Raw genomic sequence first — 18,834 nt, 5'->3', positions numbered from 1 at the left:
AGGGGTGAGGTTTATATAGTTCACATTAAAAATTAAAATGACATTAACTGAAGAATTTTCTCTCTCTCTCTCTCTCTCCAGTATAATGTTGGGTGTTAGATCTTTAATGATGTCATTAGTTTCCACAGTAACCATAGTGTCTCTTCTGTCTCTTTCGTTGTAAATCTTCTATCATATATTCACCTTAACAGTATTATTATTGTTATTATTATTATTGTAACTTTTAAACTTGTCACGCGCCCTCATGTCGCATTACGTAACCTCTGCACGCGGAGGATGAACTCTGCCTGGGTACCAGCCTGGACTCCCACAATGCAGCGCGCCTAGCGCGTCATTGGAGAGGGACCATGATGGCGGCGGTCGGTGCACCAGAAGTGATCACACAGCTGGAAAGCGCTGCCAAAGTTTTAATGGTGAGACATTCCGTGTTGTCCTGTAACGGCGGGGGTCGCGGTACCTGCGTGCTAACTTTACCCGGGGTTCGGCTCGGGGTTTGCGGGTCTCTCGCGTGTGTTTGCGGCCCCTCGGCTCTGTGGAGTCTGACGGAGGAACCATATGCGGGCGGTGCGTGGCGCAGCGCCTCGCCCGGCTCCATCCCGCACAACCCCGCACAGCCCCGCTCCCCTGCCCGGTGCCTGCTTCTCCTCCGCACGGACGCGGAGGTCGAGCGCCTCGTCCCCCTCTCGTTCCCCCTCGTCCCTCTCGTCCCTCTCGGCTCTCACTCTCTCTAACTTCCCGCCGCTCGTCCCGGAGGATCAACTCTCTGTAGCTTTAGCTCCTCTGCGCCACGAAACACGCGCGATACCCGCAGCGTGGGACTGCTGAGCCTGAACGCACCACACATACACTCACACTCACTCTCTCTCTCTCTCACACACGCACACACACACACACACACACACACACACACAGAGGCTGGAGCCGCAGCTATGTGCACGGCAGGTGTGTGTGTTTGTGTATTTGTGTACACGCAGCTAGCATGTATCTGTGTGTGTGTGTGTGTTACCTTCTGCAGCCTGAGGAGTTTATGATCCCAAAGAAACCCATGATCCCAATTTCTGTCTTCTTGTTGTCATATGTGGCTTCATTTTAAACTTTAGTAGATAGGATAGAAGTTTACACTGCAGTGCTTAAGCCTCCTGCTCTTAAGCCACACACACACACACACACACACACACACTCGGAATTCTCGGTTGTAATGTGGGAGCTCTAATAACACATCAGTGTATGGGATCAGAACCTGTGTGGCGTTCACGTGCACAGATGAACTCTGTCTGTACTCTGCTCTGTTAGAAGTGTAAACGTTAGCTCCCACTGTAGCAACACATCTGTGGCTGTGTGAGGACATCACAGGTATGACATCATCAGGCCTTACTTCTGTTCTGAACCTGTGTGTTGTTCCTAGGAGCCTGGAGCTCAGGTCAGGATTCATCACATTAGGGACAAACAGTCAAAGTACTGTGTGTGTGTGTGTGCACGCGCGCGCGATAGTGCGTGTGTGTGCGTGTGCTGATCCACACCATGCAGCGTGAGCTGAAACGCCATCAGCATATCCTGTTTCTGTTTAGAGTCAAGCTGAAGTCAATCTGGGGAATGAACGAACACACACACACACACACACACACACACACACACACACACACACACAGTGGCTCTAAATCTGATGTTTTCATGGATCAGTGTTTTATCACTTTGTTTTAACCCTTAATGTGCTGTTAGTGCTGCTTTGAAACAGGGCAGATACATACGTTTGTGTGTGTGTGTTACTCTTCAATAGTCTCTCTCTGCGTGGCTTTTAGTTCTCGAGGCGCTGCGTCTGCTTCCCTACGCGTTGTCCCAACGTGACCCGGTTTGATTGACATGTAGCTTTGTAGCTTCCACCAGACAAGATCTCAAAGTCGCGTCAAGCCGGCTTTCACTTCAGTCTGAGGTCCAGTGAAGTCCTCTAGCTTGTGATGAAGTAACTGATGTGTGTGTGTGTGTGTGTGTGTGTGTGTGTGTGTGTGTGTGTGTGTGTGTGTGTGTGTGTGTGTGTGTGTGTGTGTGTATGTATATGCAGGCACCGCCCTCCATGGTCAGCACAGAGCAGCGGCAGCATGCAGAGCACGTCTTCCTCTCCTTCAGGAAGTCCAAGTCCCCCTTTGCCATCTGCAAGCACATCTTAGGTAACTATTGACTTCATCCCTAAGCTTCCTCTCCACTGCACGTGGACGGTTTTGACCTTTGAACTCAACCTGAGGAACCCTTTTTTTACCGTCTGTGACCACTACTCCCCCCCCCCCCCCCTCTGTCCCACTACAGAGACCAGCAAGGTGGACTATGTTCTGTTCCAGGCCGCTACCGCCATCATGGAGGCGGTGGTGCGGGAGTGGATCCTGCTGGAGAAGACCAGCATCGAGTCGCTGCGGGCGTTTCTCCTCACCTACGTCTTACAGAGACCCAAGTAAGAAGGACACACACACACACACACACACACACACACACACACACACACACACACACACACACACACACACACACACACACTGAGCTCTCTGTTCCTTGGTCTTCCTCTCCTCCAGCCTGCAGAAGTTTGTCCGTGAGCAGATCCTCCTGGCCGTGGCCGTCATCGTGAAGCGAGGCTCTCTGGACAAATCTGTCAGCTGTAAAGGAATCTTCCTGGAGGTGGGGCAGCTGATCAGCAGTGGAAACCCCACAGTGGTGAGGAAGAGACCCGGGCGGTGACGACACAACACTGCCAGCTGTTTGTTTGCTTCCTGCTTCACTATGAAGCCAGGAGAGAAGGAGTGAAGCATTGTGGGAGTGCTCTCTTAAATCTCACCTGCCTCCCATAGAGACCAACACAAAGCTGCCGTCCCCTCTGTGCCCAGCAGGGGGCAGCAGTTCACTACAGTGTGACAGTGAACTGCACTTCAGTATCTAACATTATATTCATGTTATATCACATTAATACTGCTCATTTACCATAACATGCTGAGAAGACAGCAGCAAAGGTTTGTCAGGAAATGTCTCACTATCATGATGATATAAGAAAAGTTTATTTATTCCATTTAAACATTTTCCAAGATCGTTTTTTTCCCCAATGAAATTTCATTAGTTTATCATAGAAATGTCACAATTAATTCTTATTTGTGAGCTATGTGTGTTCCTGGTGTTGCTTGGTCCTTGTTCTCTCTGACCTTTGACCCCTGCGTGCAGCAAACCCTGGCCTGCTCCATCCTGACGGCCCTGCTCAGCGAGTTCTCCAGCTCCAGTAAGACCAGCAGCATCGGCCTCAGCATGGAGTTCCACGGCAGCTGCAAGCGTCTCTTCCAGGTTCGTCCTCGCCCTCCTTTGTTGTTCCACGCTTTTGTTTGCCGCCGGCGAGGAGCTCGGTCTCCGTGTGCGTGCGTGCGTGCGTCTGGCGTGTGTGTGGCGTGCGTGCTTGGCGCCCTGAGCTCGGCCCGGGGCTTATTAAGCAGCCGCTCGATGGCGAAACGAGATCCTGCTGCCTGCGTGTGTGACGGCGAGCGTGGATTAAAATGGATTTCGAATTGTTTACACTTCTAGCATTCTGTGCTGCCAGATGGATGCATGGGGACGGAAGCTAAGCTAATGAACGTCACACACACACAAGCAGCAACACGGCCAGCACGTTACATTTATGTGACACTATGATTCAGGCAGTAAAGTGTGTGTGTGTGTGTGTGTGTGTGTGTGTGTGTGTGTGTGTGTGTGTGTGTGTGTGTGTGTGTGTGTGTGTGTGTGTGTGTGTGTGTGTGTGTGTCTCATCCTGGTCCTCATCCTGGGCTCTCTGTCTCCATCTCCTTCAGGAAGACGGCCTGCGGCAGATCTTCATGTTGACCATGGAGGTGCTGCAGGAGTTCGGGCGCAGGGAGAACCTCAACGTCCAGATGTCCTCTGTGTTCCAGCGCTACCTGGCTCTGGCCAACCAGGTCCTCAGCTGGAACTTCCTGCCACCCAATCATATCCTTTCTTTGTCCCAGCTCTGACCGTTGTTAGAAAGGAACGCCAACGCCACAATGTCCGGGTTTAGAGACGGTGATAAGGTTGGATTCAGTCTGGGAAAGAGGTGAGGAGAACAAGGAGAACGCGGAGAACAGGTCAGCCACCTTCTGCTTGTTCTGCAGATCAGAACAGTCCACAAAGTGTGTGTGTGTGGGTTTGGGGGTGTGGGTGTGTGTGTGTGTGTGTCTACAAGTCTACAAATACATGTGAAGGCCAGGAATGCATATCTGACCATCAGTTACTTTGTAGATCACCTCCTGTCCACATATCCATATTATCCTTGCAGTTGGCCACATTGTGTGTGTGTGTGTGTGTGTGTGTGTGTGTGTGTGTGTGTGTGTGTGTGTGTGTGTGTGTGTGTGTGTGTGTGTGTGTGTGTGTGTGTGTGTGTGTGTGTGTGTGTGTGTGTGTGTGTGTGTGTGTCAGCCTAGGCCAGGCTCATTACAGCCTAAATCCTGTGCAGCCTGGCATCCTCTCTGGCTGTCTGAGGGGATCTGGAGTGGCGCTTGCTGCCAGCCTGGGCCGTGTATCACTTTCAAAGAGGTGTCTGTGCGTCCGTCCCCATATCATTCCAGCTCCAACAACCCCCCCCCCCCCCCACCACCACACACACACACACCTCCAGCTTTGCTTGTCAAGGCCCCCCTTGGTATGTCTGGTACGTTCTGTACGATGTGTGCGGCCTCCTAAAGACACTTTTAAGTTCTCTCTCTCTCTCTCTCTCTCTCTCTCTCTCTCTCTCTCTCTCTCTCTCTCTCTCTCTCTCTCTCTCTCTCTCTCTGTTCAATTCTGATGGTTTTCCTTGTTTTTGGAGTAAAAGATGAGCAGTGGGATTGTTTTGTAGCTTGGACCAGACACACACACACACACCATGAGGTCACACACCTCTCCTCATCACGTAACCTGAACGTGACCTTTTGAACCCAGCCGGAGCACAGATGTTTGTCCTGGTCCTGGTCCCGTGGAGCTCCAGTCAGTCTGACCCTGTGGTGTGTTTGCTCTCTGGATGTTGTTGAGTTGTTGATGCTAACACATGTCGCTGTGGCTCGGCTCAGGCCATAGAAATAGCATCTGAATTCTCCCAGCGAGTGTTGCTCCACTTAACATTGTGTCCAGCGTGCGTGTGCGTGTGTGTGTGTGTGTGTGTAAAGCCTGTAAGTGTCCGGGCTGCTGTTGAAAAGGAGAACAGATTGATGAAGACCACTGGGAGCCTGAATGAGTGTGGCCGCCTGTCTGCAAGTGTCACAACACGCCTGTGCTGCTGTGATGGGATGCGACCGTATGCCAGTATGGGCGTCTGGGGGCCTCTCCTTAATTGCGTGGCTGACAGCCGCTGCCCTACACACACACACACTTCTCCACTTCCTCAAAGACCCTTTCAAACAACCTCCGTCCCTCAAGTGGGCAGAGCGGCGTGCATGTCATCTGTCCTCACCGCCGTCCTCACCCCCGGCCCCCTCCCTGAGGCTCCGGTGTCGTCTGTCGGGAGGCACGCTCCCCGCTCGGGCCGACCTCACCGTGTCACTCCGCGCCGGGCTTGACTCTGGCCGAGGTCGTGGTCGGGGCCTGGAGGCTGTGGTCAGATGGCGTCCGAGCTGACAGACAGATGGCCCGCCCACCCCGCCGCCGCCTCAGCATCAAAGCTAACCTGCTGAGAGATGGTTTGATACAAAGACTGTTCCAGTTTGTCTTGTTTGTTTACTTTCCTGCTCCTGTCGCTCGTCCACTCGTCCACTCGTCCAGGTGGTCTCCTTGTCTCCTTGGAGATCCTTGGGGTCCCTGTAGAGCCCTTACAGACACTGATACTGGGCTATACAAATGAACTAGACTTGACTTCATTGAACTTGTGGAAGTCTGTCTAAGACCACATGATATCAAGTGTGATGGAGAATCCTCCCCAGGCTCACATGGTTGATTAGTTTCTCTCAGTTTGTCTTTGGCATTGATACTGAATCTGGTTCATGTTGAGTCCGTCAACGGTGTGTTTACATCAGTTGTGTTGGTAAACTCAGGGGTTAAACATGAATGAAGTCATGTGAATGTGAGTTGGTCTCCATCTCGTCCGTGCGTTCAGGAAGGAAAGGAGGATTTGTCCTTTTAAACCTTTTTAAAGTGTTTATGGAGTAAATCTGATTCCTCTCCAGTGTGTTGCTGTGTGTAGGCGGTGGCAGTGTGTTTCAGGGCAAACGCACACAAACCACACTCACACCCTCACGCCGTCTCCATCTGTAGGTATTCACTTTCTACGCCCGTTCTTTGCCCCTTGCATTCTTTCCCTATTTTACTGGTAGCCATCGTGCATTAAAGAGGCGTGTCCATCTCTGAGAAACGCTTAACCCCCCCCCCCCCCCCCCCCCGCCGGTCTCATCTGCAGTTATTCTGGCGCTGAGGAGAGAAATGTCTGCCCTGCCGGCCCCCCGGCTCAGCTCAGTATGCTCATTAGCTGCTCAGAGGTGGATTTATAGGTGCTGTGGCCCTCAGGTTAAGGTTGGGATTAGGAGTGTAAACCGATGCTGGGTGTTTGCTTTGGACGCCTTGGAGCTATGTGGCCCTGACCTACTGCCGTCTGAGTTCAAACAGGAGGAACGAGAGAAGAGAGGGCACGAGAAGCCCAACAGAGCCTCACACTCGTAGTTTGAGTTTCGTGATAGATTAAAGTAATCATCCACAGGCATGAAACCGAAAGACTTTGATGATCCCGTGACTTCCCCTCCTGTGCCATCATCGGCTTATCGTCGCCATTTTATTTCCCGTCTGTTTCTTCCGATACTTGAGCTGATTTGTTTTCAGACGCCACCGCCACACTCCTGCCACCTGCACCGGGCTTTGCACCAATGTGGCCCAACGCCGTCTGTGCTCTGCCCTGTTGGCAGAAGGTTGAAGATGGCGTTGGGTGTTGTCGGAGAGCTTTGAGAGATTTCCACACGTCTCTGCTTTGTTGATGTGGCCTTCCCAGCTGATATCTTGGGCCATTCTTTGCATTCTAGCATAACAGCCGTCTAGAGCTTTCATCAATCCCAGTTTCACAAACGTAGAGCCGGAGTATCTCAACTTCTGTCTGTTTTCCTTGGAACGGAGGACTTACAGATCCTCTCCATGTTGTGCGTCTCATGTCTTTTATGTCAGTGTACCTTTAAGGAGTCACAAATGTAATGTGACGCTACAATCGGGGTGTGATTGGTTTACTTTGGTGGAGGGAGAATCACTGGCAACTGCTGTCTAAACACAGATGGTGGCGATCAAGGGAGACGAGCAGAGACCAGAGTGAAGACGGGTCGGGGGGTTTGGGGGGGCAAGGAGGAGGTATTCCTGGACTGTTATTCCACATGTCCAGACTGTTGGGGAGACTTAAGGCAGGATATATCACTTAAACCCCACCACGCGCCGTAGCATAGCGCCGCGCTCGCCTCAAGGCCGCTGGCAGACGCGCGTCTAGTCTCCCAGAGCATCGGGTCCATCCTTAGTAGGGATCAACAATAATGAATAGAGGATACAGGAGAAGCTCGCTAATCCGCGGCCGTCAGCCGCGCAAGGCCATCAGGCTTCCAGAAGGTTCAGATCGCTGAGATAGTTAGAAAATGGCCGTCTATTTTAGACGCTGGTCCATATCGGGTTAGATTGGTGTAGAGATGACTTGAATTGAGAGGAGAATGGAGACTGAGATCTGATGATCACAGGCTGAATATGAGATGTGTGACTGCCAGCGACCGAATCAACAAACACCACCAAGCTGGAGGTCCAAACAAGAGGGATCAAGAGGGAAGAAGAAGTCCAGTATGTCCCTGTCAGTCTCATCCCCTCTGTAGCATGTGGCAGCACTGCTAACAACCGCACAAAATCACCAAATACACACACAAAATTGACATTTTGTTTGTCATCCTTGAGGTTGAGATGATTGAGCTCCTGGTGTTGGTTCAGAAAGTGCTCGGCCCACCTTTGCATTTTCTAAGCCACATGCTTCCGTCACACATACCGGCCCGTGCTAAAGATCGGCCTGTGAAGGGGAGAATGACGGCCTTTTAACTGCAACTCCTCACCCTCTTACCGTCTTTGAAGTGGAGAGAGCGGCACGTCGCTGCTCTACCTGACCTCAAGCTTGCATGCAGAACTATAAATATGGACACTTAGACATCTGTCACTGATGACTCTGAGCTGATAAAGTCATAACCCCCCATGTAGACCAGAACCAAGTCCTGCTGTGGGAATGTTCCTTTACTTCAGTAGCCAAGGTAACTGTGTTCATTGTAACATTGTAGCCCAGATGTTCCTCACCCTGACCGTGTTCTCCCTCTTGCTCATCCTGGAGTCTCACAGACATTCATATGTAATCCACCCGGCGTATTCTGGGTCTGGCCCGTGGTCTCCTCCCCACAGAAGCTCTGAGGAGGCATCCTGATCAGATACCTCAGTTGGCTCCTTTCTCACTTGAACCTGACAATTCCCAGACAGGAAAGTTGTGAGAACATGACACAAAGACTTCACTGAGCCAAGTGTCTTAGTCAGCAGGCGCTAGGTGACTGGATCTCTCTGCCTTTGGCCCTAAAGCTCCCTGCTCTCTGAATCAGTCCAACTTCCATACATGATAGCATGCCAGGGTGTTGCCACGGTCGAGTCGGTGCATGAATATGTGACGGGCTAGCTCGCTCACCTGCTTGTCCCGAGTTGTCCTGGCCCCTGTTCTCACTCCAGTGCCTGATAGGGACAGTTGCCACATGAATGCGTCCTGCATTCCCGCTGCATGCGTGGGTTCTCTAACTTTTCCTAACGAGAGTGCGTGTGTGATTGGAAGGAACGGGACATTGAACAGGAATACTGTCTGTTTCCCTGCCAAAGTGTCTGTATTAGTGGCCGGTGTTGAATGAGCTTTTATAATGAGTGTGTTTACGTGTGTGTATGCCTGTAAATTTGTGTGTGAGAACAGAGTGTGTGTGAATTCTTCTACATGACTGCAATACAATGTCTTGAGGTCGGTGGTTTGTGATGTGTGTGTGTGTTTCATGTTGGCTCAGTGTGTACATGTGTGTGTGTGTGTGTGTGTATAGTTCGTCTTATCTTTCCAGTGGAAAATTGACGTGTCACATTAGTTATTCTGGAGCTGCTGGAAGGGTTGAGATGGTAGCAGGTGATGTCTTTTAAAAAGCCACTAAACCACAGCCACATGTCCTCGTCACTCCACGCACATTACTCATCCTGGAGGCATGCACACTTCACACACACACACACTACACACACACAGAAGCCGTCCCTCTTTTGAAGCAGAGTGGATAGTGTGCTTCAGGTCCTACTTGACAACTGGGCAAGCAGATTTTGTGAACCACCAATGATAACATATATTTGTGTTTGTGGCTTTAATAGGAAACATTTTCAACCTTTTTTGATTTTGTTCTCTGTAAATCCTGACCTCATGACCTACAAGGGGGTTTGAAGAGGGTGACATATTATGGGTCACATCTTAATGGAGACATCATTTGCTTTTTCTTGTTGTCAATCAACATCTTTGGATGTGTACCTGTCATAATGTGAGGCCACAGTCGTGTGTGTGTGTGTGTGTTTGGTTGGTAAAACGTTTTTACTCCAAGAAACAAAAGTAAGATTTCTTGTGATGGTTAACGGTTGGGAGTAGCTGATCTCTGAGAACATGTAACACAATAGCTTTACCTGTCTACACACCAGCTAACACACCTATCCAATATGAGCCCACCAAGCAAGTGTGTGAGCAGCCAACTGAGGCCCGACACAGCTGATCCGGCCCACCAGAGCTCCAAATGAAGATAAGGAACTCAAACCTGCTGGTGTCCCTTTGTCAGATGGTCACATGATCTCTAGTTGTTACTTTGTTATTTGTTGAAGGATTAGATTGCTTTTATTTGCATTTTTTCAATTCTTTCTTAATCTCTAACCCCCTCTCTAATTCCCAGTACGTCTTCATCATGGCCATGGGGTCCATAACTGTCAGACCCATGTTCTGGTCCCTGTTGGACTCCAACAGGGATTGAGTCACTTTAGTGGTTGATGTGGTATAGTTGACATTCCTGTGGTCCCACTGTGAGTTTTGTCTGGGCCATATGATCTTCAGGAGAGTTCATAGGTCCTCTAGCACTGAGGTGGTCCTGGTGCCCACCTTCCTCTCTTCCTCTCTTCTTTTAACGCTCCTCAACCTGCTTTTTGTCACGTTTAAGAAGATGTAAAGGCAAAATAAAAGTGAATAAGTGTGTCTGGTGTCATGACAGCAGTGTGAACTCCAGCCTGAATCACAGGACAGAAGTCAACAAAGTGAAAATGACTTGTATCATTTATTAAACGGAGCAGGAGTAAACCAGGCTCACTTTCACATTCTCCTCTCCTCGTCTTGAGAAAGGTTCACTAAGAGGTCCTGGGCCTCGCCTCAGCTATTTTTAACGAGGCCAGAAAGCCAAGCAGCAAACACACACACACACACACACACACATAATCTCACAGACTCCTAGACAGGTGCCAACTTTTATGCTGAAAAGTGTGGTGTGTTGTGGCGGAGTGTGTGTGTGCAGGGGGAGTGACTGTGGGCTGGCGTGGCAGGAATGCGTGGCTTCTGCCCCTGCCTGGCTTTGATGGGACATTCCTCTGGACCTTCTCCACTCGCTGTCACCAAACTTTAGGACGGAGAGATGAAGGCGGAGGGACTGTGTGTGTGTGTGTGTGTGTGTGTGTGTGTGTGTGTGTGTGTGTGTGTGTGTGTGTGTGTGTGTGTGTGTGTGTGTGTGTGTGTGTGTGTGTGTGTGTGTGTGTGTGTGTGTGTGTGTGTGTGTGTGTGTGTGTGTGTGTGTGTGTGTGTGTGTGTGTGTGTGTGTGTGTGTGTGTGTGTGAGAGAGACAGCAGCGAAATCAAATAGGGTTCTGATTGGCTGATGAAGGCAGGAGCGTGTGCGGTGCTTTTGTAAGATGTCTTGCAGAATGGAGCGGTTTGTATGGTGATGATCCTCACGCAACAAAACCACAGACTTCCTGCCTGAAGTTCAGATCTGTGAGCAGTGAAACTGAAAGTCTGCACTGTTTTCACAGTTTGTAATTGTGTTGTACAGAATTCCTGTAACGATGGAGATTACAAAGACACACACACACACACACACACACACACACACACACACACACACACACCATCCACTCCTCTTTGTACGACGAAACTGGCAATTCATCAACTTATTCATAGCAGGCTTCATCAAAGTGTAGTCCTAGTTTACTCATGCATGTAAACGTTGTGTTTTGTGTTTTGTCTCTTTGCCTTCTTCGGTCTCACAGCGATCTATAGCCACCATTTTAGATTGAAGACCAAAGAGTTTTATCTCGAGTTAATCACAGCCCCCAAAACAACCACAAAGTCTGCCGGAGCCTCCAGCAGAACCAGTGTGTGTTGTGGGTTTGTGAGGCCAAAGTGTTGTGGTCTCAAATGAAATGTGTGTTGTGGGGACGCAACAAGAAAGAACTCTGGGAAAGAAAGGGAGCACGTCTACAGGCTGAAGAGGAAAGTGTGTGTTGTGGGTGTGTTAGACGTCTTGAGTGAGCGGTGTGTGTGTGTGTGTGTGTGTGGAGAGAGCAGCTGAGGAGAGCCAAAGTGAGCTGTGATTGGCTGAGGAGGGAGAGGGAGTGTTTGGGGGGCAGTAAGGACTCTTGAGGAGCTCTGGCAGCAGAGCAGAGCAGACGAGAGGAAGCCAAGCAGCGTGAGCGAGGGCTGTGATTGGCTGAGACCAGAGAGCGTCTGTGGCGTTTAAGGTCTTCGGGAAGCAGAAAGAGACGGAAATCTGAGTGGAGGTGAAGAAGAGGACAAGAGAGGGGAAAGGAAGAGGGCAGAGAGTGGGAACGGCACAGAGGGAGCCGATCTGAGGAGGAGAGAGGGTGAGGAAGAGGCTAAAGGGAGTGTGTGTGTGTGTGTGTGTGTGTGTGGGAGATGAAGGTTTGCTGAGGGAGAGAAAAGAGCCAAGGCACAAAAAGGAGAGGAGGGCGAGAAACCAAAGAGAGGCGCTCAGAGAAGATTGATGAGAGGGTCAAGTTCATTAACTGGCGGCTGACGACAAGTTCCTACTGAGAGAGGAAGCTTGGTGACAGGAGCTGGTGTTTGTGTGCGGTGCTCCTCCTCTTCCTCCCCCTCCTCTTCTTCCTCCTCGTCATGCTTTTGTTGGCCTTAACCAGCGGCGGGTCACTGGGGCGCCACTACATCGCCATGTTCGAGTCCACGCAGCACGTGACGCTGAAGCCCACAGAGTCGTGGAGGGAAGCCCTGCTGGACACCCGCGTCATGGACCTCTTCTTCACGGTGAGTGTCCCGTCCCGTCCTCTCTCCCCCGTCTCCGTCTGCATGTCCTCCAAATACGGCTTTGCGTTCCACAGCATGTCACTGAAAAGCTGTGTTGAGGGTTCTCTTCAGGGCGTTTGGTACCTTGATGTCCCGGTCGTCTCGCTTCATCAGTTCAATCTGTCCGTCTGATTTCAAAGTCTTTCCCGTCTTTGTGTTGTGCGTTTATGTCAGAGGAGCACGCAGAGACGGTTTGCCTCCCCGTGTGGCGAAGGAACTCTCACTTGAACCGGACTCTCTGCTGCGTCTGAGGTTGTGGTTTTCTCTGACGCCTCATTAAACACATATATGCCTCCTTTAGTAGCCGGGGTTGTGTTATTGTGTTATTGTGTTAATGTGTTATTGTGTGGAGGACAGCCCGGTGGAGTACATGAGTGTTTTTACGCTGTGACTCGTGTGTTTAAAGAAGCGGCCCACGCTGGCGCAGGAAGAATGTGGAACAAAGTGGTCAAATACTGCTCCAATACGTACAAGGCTCTAGCTGTCTGCTGCCACATAGTGCTCCACTCCCATCACTCACCTGTTACCTGCCAAATACTGAGCTGCTGCTGCTTCTTGCTTTGTTTGTGTTTATGATCAGCAGACATGTTTCCCACTACACACACACACACACACAACACACACACACACACACACACACACACACACACACACACACACACACACAGACTGTGGGATGATGGCGGACAGGGTGACGCTGTGTTAATGCCAAACCAAAAGGCCCAGATGGGATTTGAGCCCTCCCCTCTTTTCTGAGTCCAACTGCAGATCTAAAGGCTGAGCTGAGGGGAGGGGCTTAGGCGGCGTGGTCACACACGGGTGGAGCTCTCTCTCCCCGCTGCACGCTCCACAGGCCGCCGTTTGTCCACCTGATGATTGTGCTGTAATCAGCCAGCGCCACAATAAAGGGACCTGCAGGGAATTCCCAGAGTCATCGCCTCAAACAGGAAGTGGCTCTGATGCACGCAGCCTGGAGGCCAAATCTGGATGATCACTTTGACTTTACAGCCCTCAGGTCTCAGCGTGCGCGTTTGTGTGTGTCTGTGTGTGTGTTTGTCTGTCTGTCTGTGTGTGTGTCTGTGTGCGTGTGTGTTTATTCTATTTAACAGGTTCCCCTGCTGTTTCAGCTGCTGTGTCTTTCCTCAGCTGTGAGGGGTGACAGGCGCGTGTGTGTGTGTGTGTGTGTGTGTGTGTGTGTGTGTGTGTGTGTGTGTGTGTGTGTGTGTGTGTGTGTGTGTGTGTGTGTGTGTGTGTGTGTGTGTGTGTGTGTGTGTGTGTGTGTGTGTGTGTGTGTGTGTGTGTGTGTGTGTGTGTGTGTGTGTGTGTGTGTGTGTGTGTGTGTGTGTGCGGCATACAGACACGTGCGACTGGGGTCAAAGTACAGAGCAGACCAGTGGCAGGATTAGAGCCCGGCCCCAAGATCACACACACCCAGGGTCTCCCTCACTAGCTCTGTCGGTGTGTGTGTGGGTGTGGGTGGGAGGGAGAGAGAGAGAGAGAGAGAGAGAGCTCTGTGTTCTTATCTGGTTTCAAGTTTCAGGCTAAATTACAAAGCGACATCAAATCACACACACACACACACACACACACACACACACACACACACAGAGGCTTGATGTGTACACACATATGCATACAAACACAATTTGAGAAAACACAACATTCGGTACTGTCCCCCACACACACACACACACACACACACACACACACACACACACTAGTGCTTTGTGTTTATCCAGTAAACACAATCAGAGTTGAGTGCAGAGCCTGATGAGGCCGGAGAGGCAAGACAGTAACTTAATCTGAGGGGGGGGATAGAGGGAGGGAGGGGGGGGAGAGAGAGGAAGGGGGGGGGGAAGAGAGAGAGAGAGGAGGGGAGAGAGAGAGGGGGAGAGAGAGAGTGTGGGGGTTAGTGTGGTGTTGATTTGAAAGAATAGACAGATGAGCCCCTGAGGAAACAGACACCAGGCTTTGTCTCCTTCTATAAATATCATCTCTCTCTCTCTCTCTCTGTCTCTCTCTCTCTCTCTCTCTCTCTCTCTCTCCCCTTCTCCTTCTCCTTCCCTCTTTCTGTCTCTCTCCCTCTTTCTGTCTCTCTCTCCCTGTCTCCTGTTATCTCTCTCTGTCCCTCTTTCTCTCTCTCCCTGTCTCTCCCTCTCTCTCTTCCTGTCTCTCTCTCTCTCTCCCTGTCTCTTTCTCTCTCTCCCTGTCTCTCCCTCTCTCTCTTCCTGTCTCTCTCTCTCTCCCTGTCTCTCTCTCTCTCTTCCTGTCTCTCTCTCTCTCTCCCTGTCTCTCTCTCTCTCTCTCCCTGTCTCTCTCTCTCTCTTCCTGTCTCTCTCTCTCTCTCTCCCTGTCTCCTCTTGTCTTTCTCTCCTCTCCTCTGTTCACTCAGTAAACATTGAGTTATCACAGCAGCAAATGTTTCTGTCTCATCTGAGCCGATCACACCGGACAACTTCTGCTCAGAGGCATTCCACAAATATTTCATACTGCTGTGTCCTCTGTGTGTGTGTGTGTGTGTGTGTCCCTCTCTCTCTCTCCCTCACACAGACACACACTCACTGGTTGTGTATCTCTAACTATAGTCAGACTCGAGGCGACTGACATTACTGGCATGGCACAGATCATTTGCTGGTGCAGCTGCTTTTTCAGAGCTTGCAGCGTTCAATCTTTTGGCCTTCGCTTCTCCTCTTCCACCCCTCCCTGAATCCCTCTCTCTCCCTCCCTCTCTCTCTCTCTCCCCACCGCCCCCACCCCCCCTTCTTCCCGCTAAGCTCTTCCAGAGGATGACTTCACAGTCTGGAAGAGGGCAGCGCTCCTCAACACCAGCAGAGGAACGCCGGCTACGCCGTGTTTGCATCTGGGGCCTCTCGTGGCAGCGTGGCTTAAGATCAACCAGGCATCCCAGCTGCAGAGAGAGAGAGAGAAGGAGGGAGAGAGAGAGGTGCGGCAGGGAGAGGCAGAGGGAAAGAATTTTTGGGGGGGGGGGGGGGTGAGAATGGGATTTTAGAGGAGGAGGAAGAAGCAAAGAAGAGAGAGAGGTTTAAAGTTTGATTGCATTCACGATGGAGCGACGCTTTGGTGTGGCGAGCGGAGACGCCAAAGACGAGCAAACTCTGGATTTCAGAGGATGACGACTCAAGAGAAGGAAAAGACGAGAGCGAGGGAGAGAGAGAGAGAGAGAGAGGGGGGGAGAGAGCTTCAGTTCAGTTTGAGTAGCAGCCGTCTGCGTCGCTCCGTCAGTGGAAACACATGTTGCTGAGAGGCGGCGATGACTCGCGTCGCTCTTCCTGCTGCCGCCTCGGCCCGTGTGTGCGTTTGTTTACGATAATGCCGCCGCTCGCCACGGACAACCCGCCAATATCCCCCCCCCCCCTTTGTACCCCGGCTCACGCCTGAGATGAGACTGAAGCTTCTCTGAGGGTGGGACTGACTGAGACCTGCTGCTGCTGCGGGGTCGCAGGCGTTACGCCGTCTGGACAATAACGTGTTGACAATTCATTCAAATCAACTGCTGAGCTTCCACCCGGGCTCGCTGCAGCAGTGAGTATTGATCAGCTGATCGGCGTTTGTCCTGGTGACAGCTTGAGGATACGGCAGGTTCACCTCACCAGGACTCTCCTGTGAGTCTGTAGACCAGGACTCTCCTCTGAGTCTGTAGACCAGGACTCTCATGTGAGTCTGTAGACCAGGACTCTCCTCTGAGTCTGTAGACCAGGACTCTCCTCTGAGTCTGTAGACCAGGACTCTCCTCTGAGTCTGTAGACCAGGACTCTCCTCTGAGTCTGTAGACCAGGACTCTCCTCTGAGTCTGTAGACCAGGACTCTCCTCTGAGTCTGTAGACCAGGACTCTCCTCTGAGTCTGTAGACCAGGACTCTCCTGTGAGTCTGTAGACCAGGACTCTCCTCTGAGTCTGTAGACCAGGACTCTCCTCTGAGTCTGTAGACCAGGACTCTCCTGTGAGTCTGTAGACCAGGACTCTCCTGTGAGTCTGTAGACCAGGACTCTCCTCTGAGTCTGTAGACCAGGACTCTCCTGTGAGTCTGTAGACCAGGACTCTCCTGTGGGTCTGTAGACCAGGACTCTCCTGTGAGTCTGTAGACCAGGACTCTCATGTGAGTCTGTAGACCAGGACTCTCCTCTGAGTCTGTAGACCAGGACTCTCCTCTGAGTCTGTAGACCAGGACTCTCCTCTGAGTCTGTAGACCAGGACTCTCATGTGAGTCTGTAGACCAGGACTCTCATGTGAGTCTGTAGACCAGGACTCTCCTCTGAGTCTGTAGACCAGGACTCTCCTCTGAGTCTGTAGACCAGGACTCTCCTCTGAGTCTGTAGACCAGGACTCTCCTCTGAGTCTGTAGACCAGGACTCTCCTGTGAGTCTGTAGACCAGGACTCTCCTGTGAGTCTGTAGACCAGGACTCTCCTCTGAGTCTGTAGACCAGGACTCTCATGTGAGTCTGTAGACCAGGACTCTCCTCTGAGTCTGTAGACCAGGACTCTCCTCTGAGTCTGTAGACCAGGACTCTCCTGTGAGTCTGTAGACCAGGACTCTCCTCTGAGTCTGTAGACCAGGACTCTCCTCTGAGTCTGTAGACCAGGACTCTCCTGTGAGTCTGTAGACCAGGACTCTCCTGTGAGTCTGTAGACCAGGACTCTCCTCTGAGTCTGTAGACCAGGACTCTCATGTGAGTCTGTAGACCAGGACTCTCCTCTGAGTCTGTAGACCAGGACTCTCCTGTGAGTCTGTAGACCAGGACTCTCCTGTGGGTCTGTAGACCAGGACTCTCCTGTGAGTCTGTAGACCAGGACTCTCATGTGAGTCTGTAGACCAGGACTCTCCTCTGAGTCTGTAGACCAGGACTCTCCTCTGAGTCTGTAGACCAGGACTCTCCTCTGAGTCTGTAGACCAGGACTCTCATGTGAGTCTGTAGACCAGGACTCTCATGTGAGTCTGTAGACCAGGACTCTCCTCTGAGTCTGTAGACCAGGACTCTCCTCTGAGTCTGTAGACCAGGACTCTCCTCTGAGTCTGTAGACCAGGACTCTCCTCTGAGTCTGTAGACCAGGACTCTCCTGTGAGTCTGTAGACCAGGACTCTCCTGTGAGTCTGTAGACCAGGACTCTCCTCTGAGTCTGTAGACCAGGACTCTCATGTGAGTCTGTAGACCAGGACTCTCCTCTGAGTCTGTAGACCAGGACTCTCCTCTGAGTCTGTAGACCAGGACTCTCCTGTGAGTCTGTAGACCAGGACTCTCCTGTGAGTCTGTAGACCAGGACTCTCATGTGAGTCTGTAGACCAGGACTCTCATGTGAGTCTGTAGACCAGGACTCTCCTCTGAGTCTGTAGACCAGGACTCTCCTCTGAGTCTGTAGACCAGGACTCTCCTGTGAGTCTGTAGACCAGGACTCTCCTGTGAGTCTGTAGACCAGGACTCTCCTCTGAGTCTGTAGACCAGGACTCTCATGTGAGTCTGTAGACCAGGACTCTCCTCTGAGTCTGTAGACCAGGACTCTCCTCTGAGTCTGTAGACCAGGACTCTCCTGTGAGTCTGTAGACCAGGACTCTCCTGTGAGTCTGTAGACCAGGACTCTCCTCTGAGTCTGTAGACCAGGACTCTCATGTGAGTCTGTAGACCAGGACTCTCCTCTGAGTCTGTAGACCAGGACTCTCATGTGAGGCCTGGTGAGCCAAAGTTTGTTTGACATTGAAACAACTATAGACTAAAAACTCTGCTGTTTGGTTGATCTGAACATTCCAGCCTCAGGTTTGACCTCAGGTTTGACCTCAGGTTTGACCTCAGGTTTGTCCTCAGGTTTGACCTCAGGTTTGACCTCAGGTTTGACCTGTCTACAGTCACATCACAGCAGCAGGTACCTGTGTCTCTGCTTCACCCCCTCAGCTTCTGTAGATTGGAGTTGTGAAAGGTTAAATCCCTCTGAGCCTCTGATGTGTGTGTGTGTGTGGTGATATGTGGCTCAGTGTGGTCCCGGGTCTGGACCCCCGTGCTGGGCCCGGTCCTGTCTGCGTCTGCCTTTTACGCCTTTGATTGATTACACAATAGAGAGAAATGTGACAAATCCTCTCCTCTGCATAATGAAATGAATGTAGAAGTGCGCTTTGATGTTTTAATGAAGGCATGCAGATCTGAGTTGCTGTGAATGTTCTTCCACTTCTCCTGAATCTCCTCTCACTCTTCTTCTTCTCCCAGGTCCACAGGAAGATCCGCGAGGACTCAGACATGGCCCAGGACTCCCTGCAGTGCCTGGCCCAGCTGGCCTCCATGCACGGGCCCGTCTTTCCCGACGAGAGCGCCCAGGTCTCCTACCTGGCCCACCTGGTGGAGGGCCTGCTCAGCATGATCAATGGGTGAGTGGAGCGTCACAATCCTGTTCCTTATGAGCTGAGCTTCTGACTCAAAGCTTCTGTCCTCCTGGTTCTTTGTGAAACGCTGCGTGAGCCGGGCTGTTGGGAAGCTTATTGATCGCTCCTGCTGGCC

General features: G+C 51.4%; 1 protein-coding gene across 1 annotated transcript; it reads left to right on the top strand.

Moving 5' to 3' along the window:
* Nucleotides 1–328: 328 nt before the first annotated feature.
* xpo4 (exportin 4) lies at nt 329–18,704 on the top strand (the record flags this gene model as incomplete). The annotated part of the gene is made up of 8 exons (XM_076171698.1): nt 329–413; nt 2,060–2,165; nt 2,302–2,443; nt 2,562–2,700; nt 3,199–3,315; nt 3,813–3,966; nt 12,182–12,294; nt 18,547–18,704. Coding segments are annotated over exons 1-8 (995 nt in total), but the record flags the coding sequence as incomplete, so codon positions are not given.
* Between the last annotated feature and the right edge of the window lie 130 nt (nt 18,705–18,834).

Source organism: Genypterus blacodes, unplaced genomic scaffold, assembly GCF_046128005.1.
Source record: "Genypterus blacodes isolate CSIRO-AG114 ecotype Tasmania unplaced genomic scaffold, CSIRO-AGI_Gbla_v1 ptg000265l_1, whole genome shotgun sequence".
NCBI classification, from domain to species: domain Eukaryota; kingdom Metazoa; phylum Chordata; class Actinopteri; order Ophidiiformes; family Ophidiidae; genus Genypterus; species Genypterus blacodes.
Note: the sequence above shows the minus strand (reverse complement) of the source record. Positions and strands in the feature narration are given on the sequence as shown.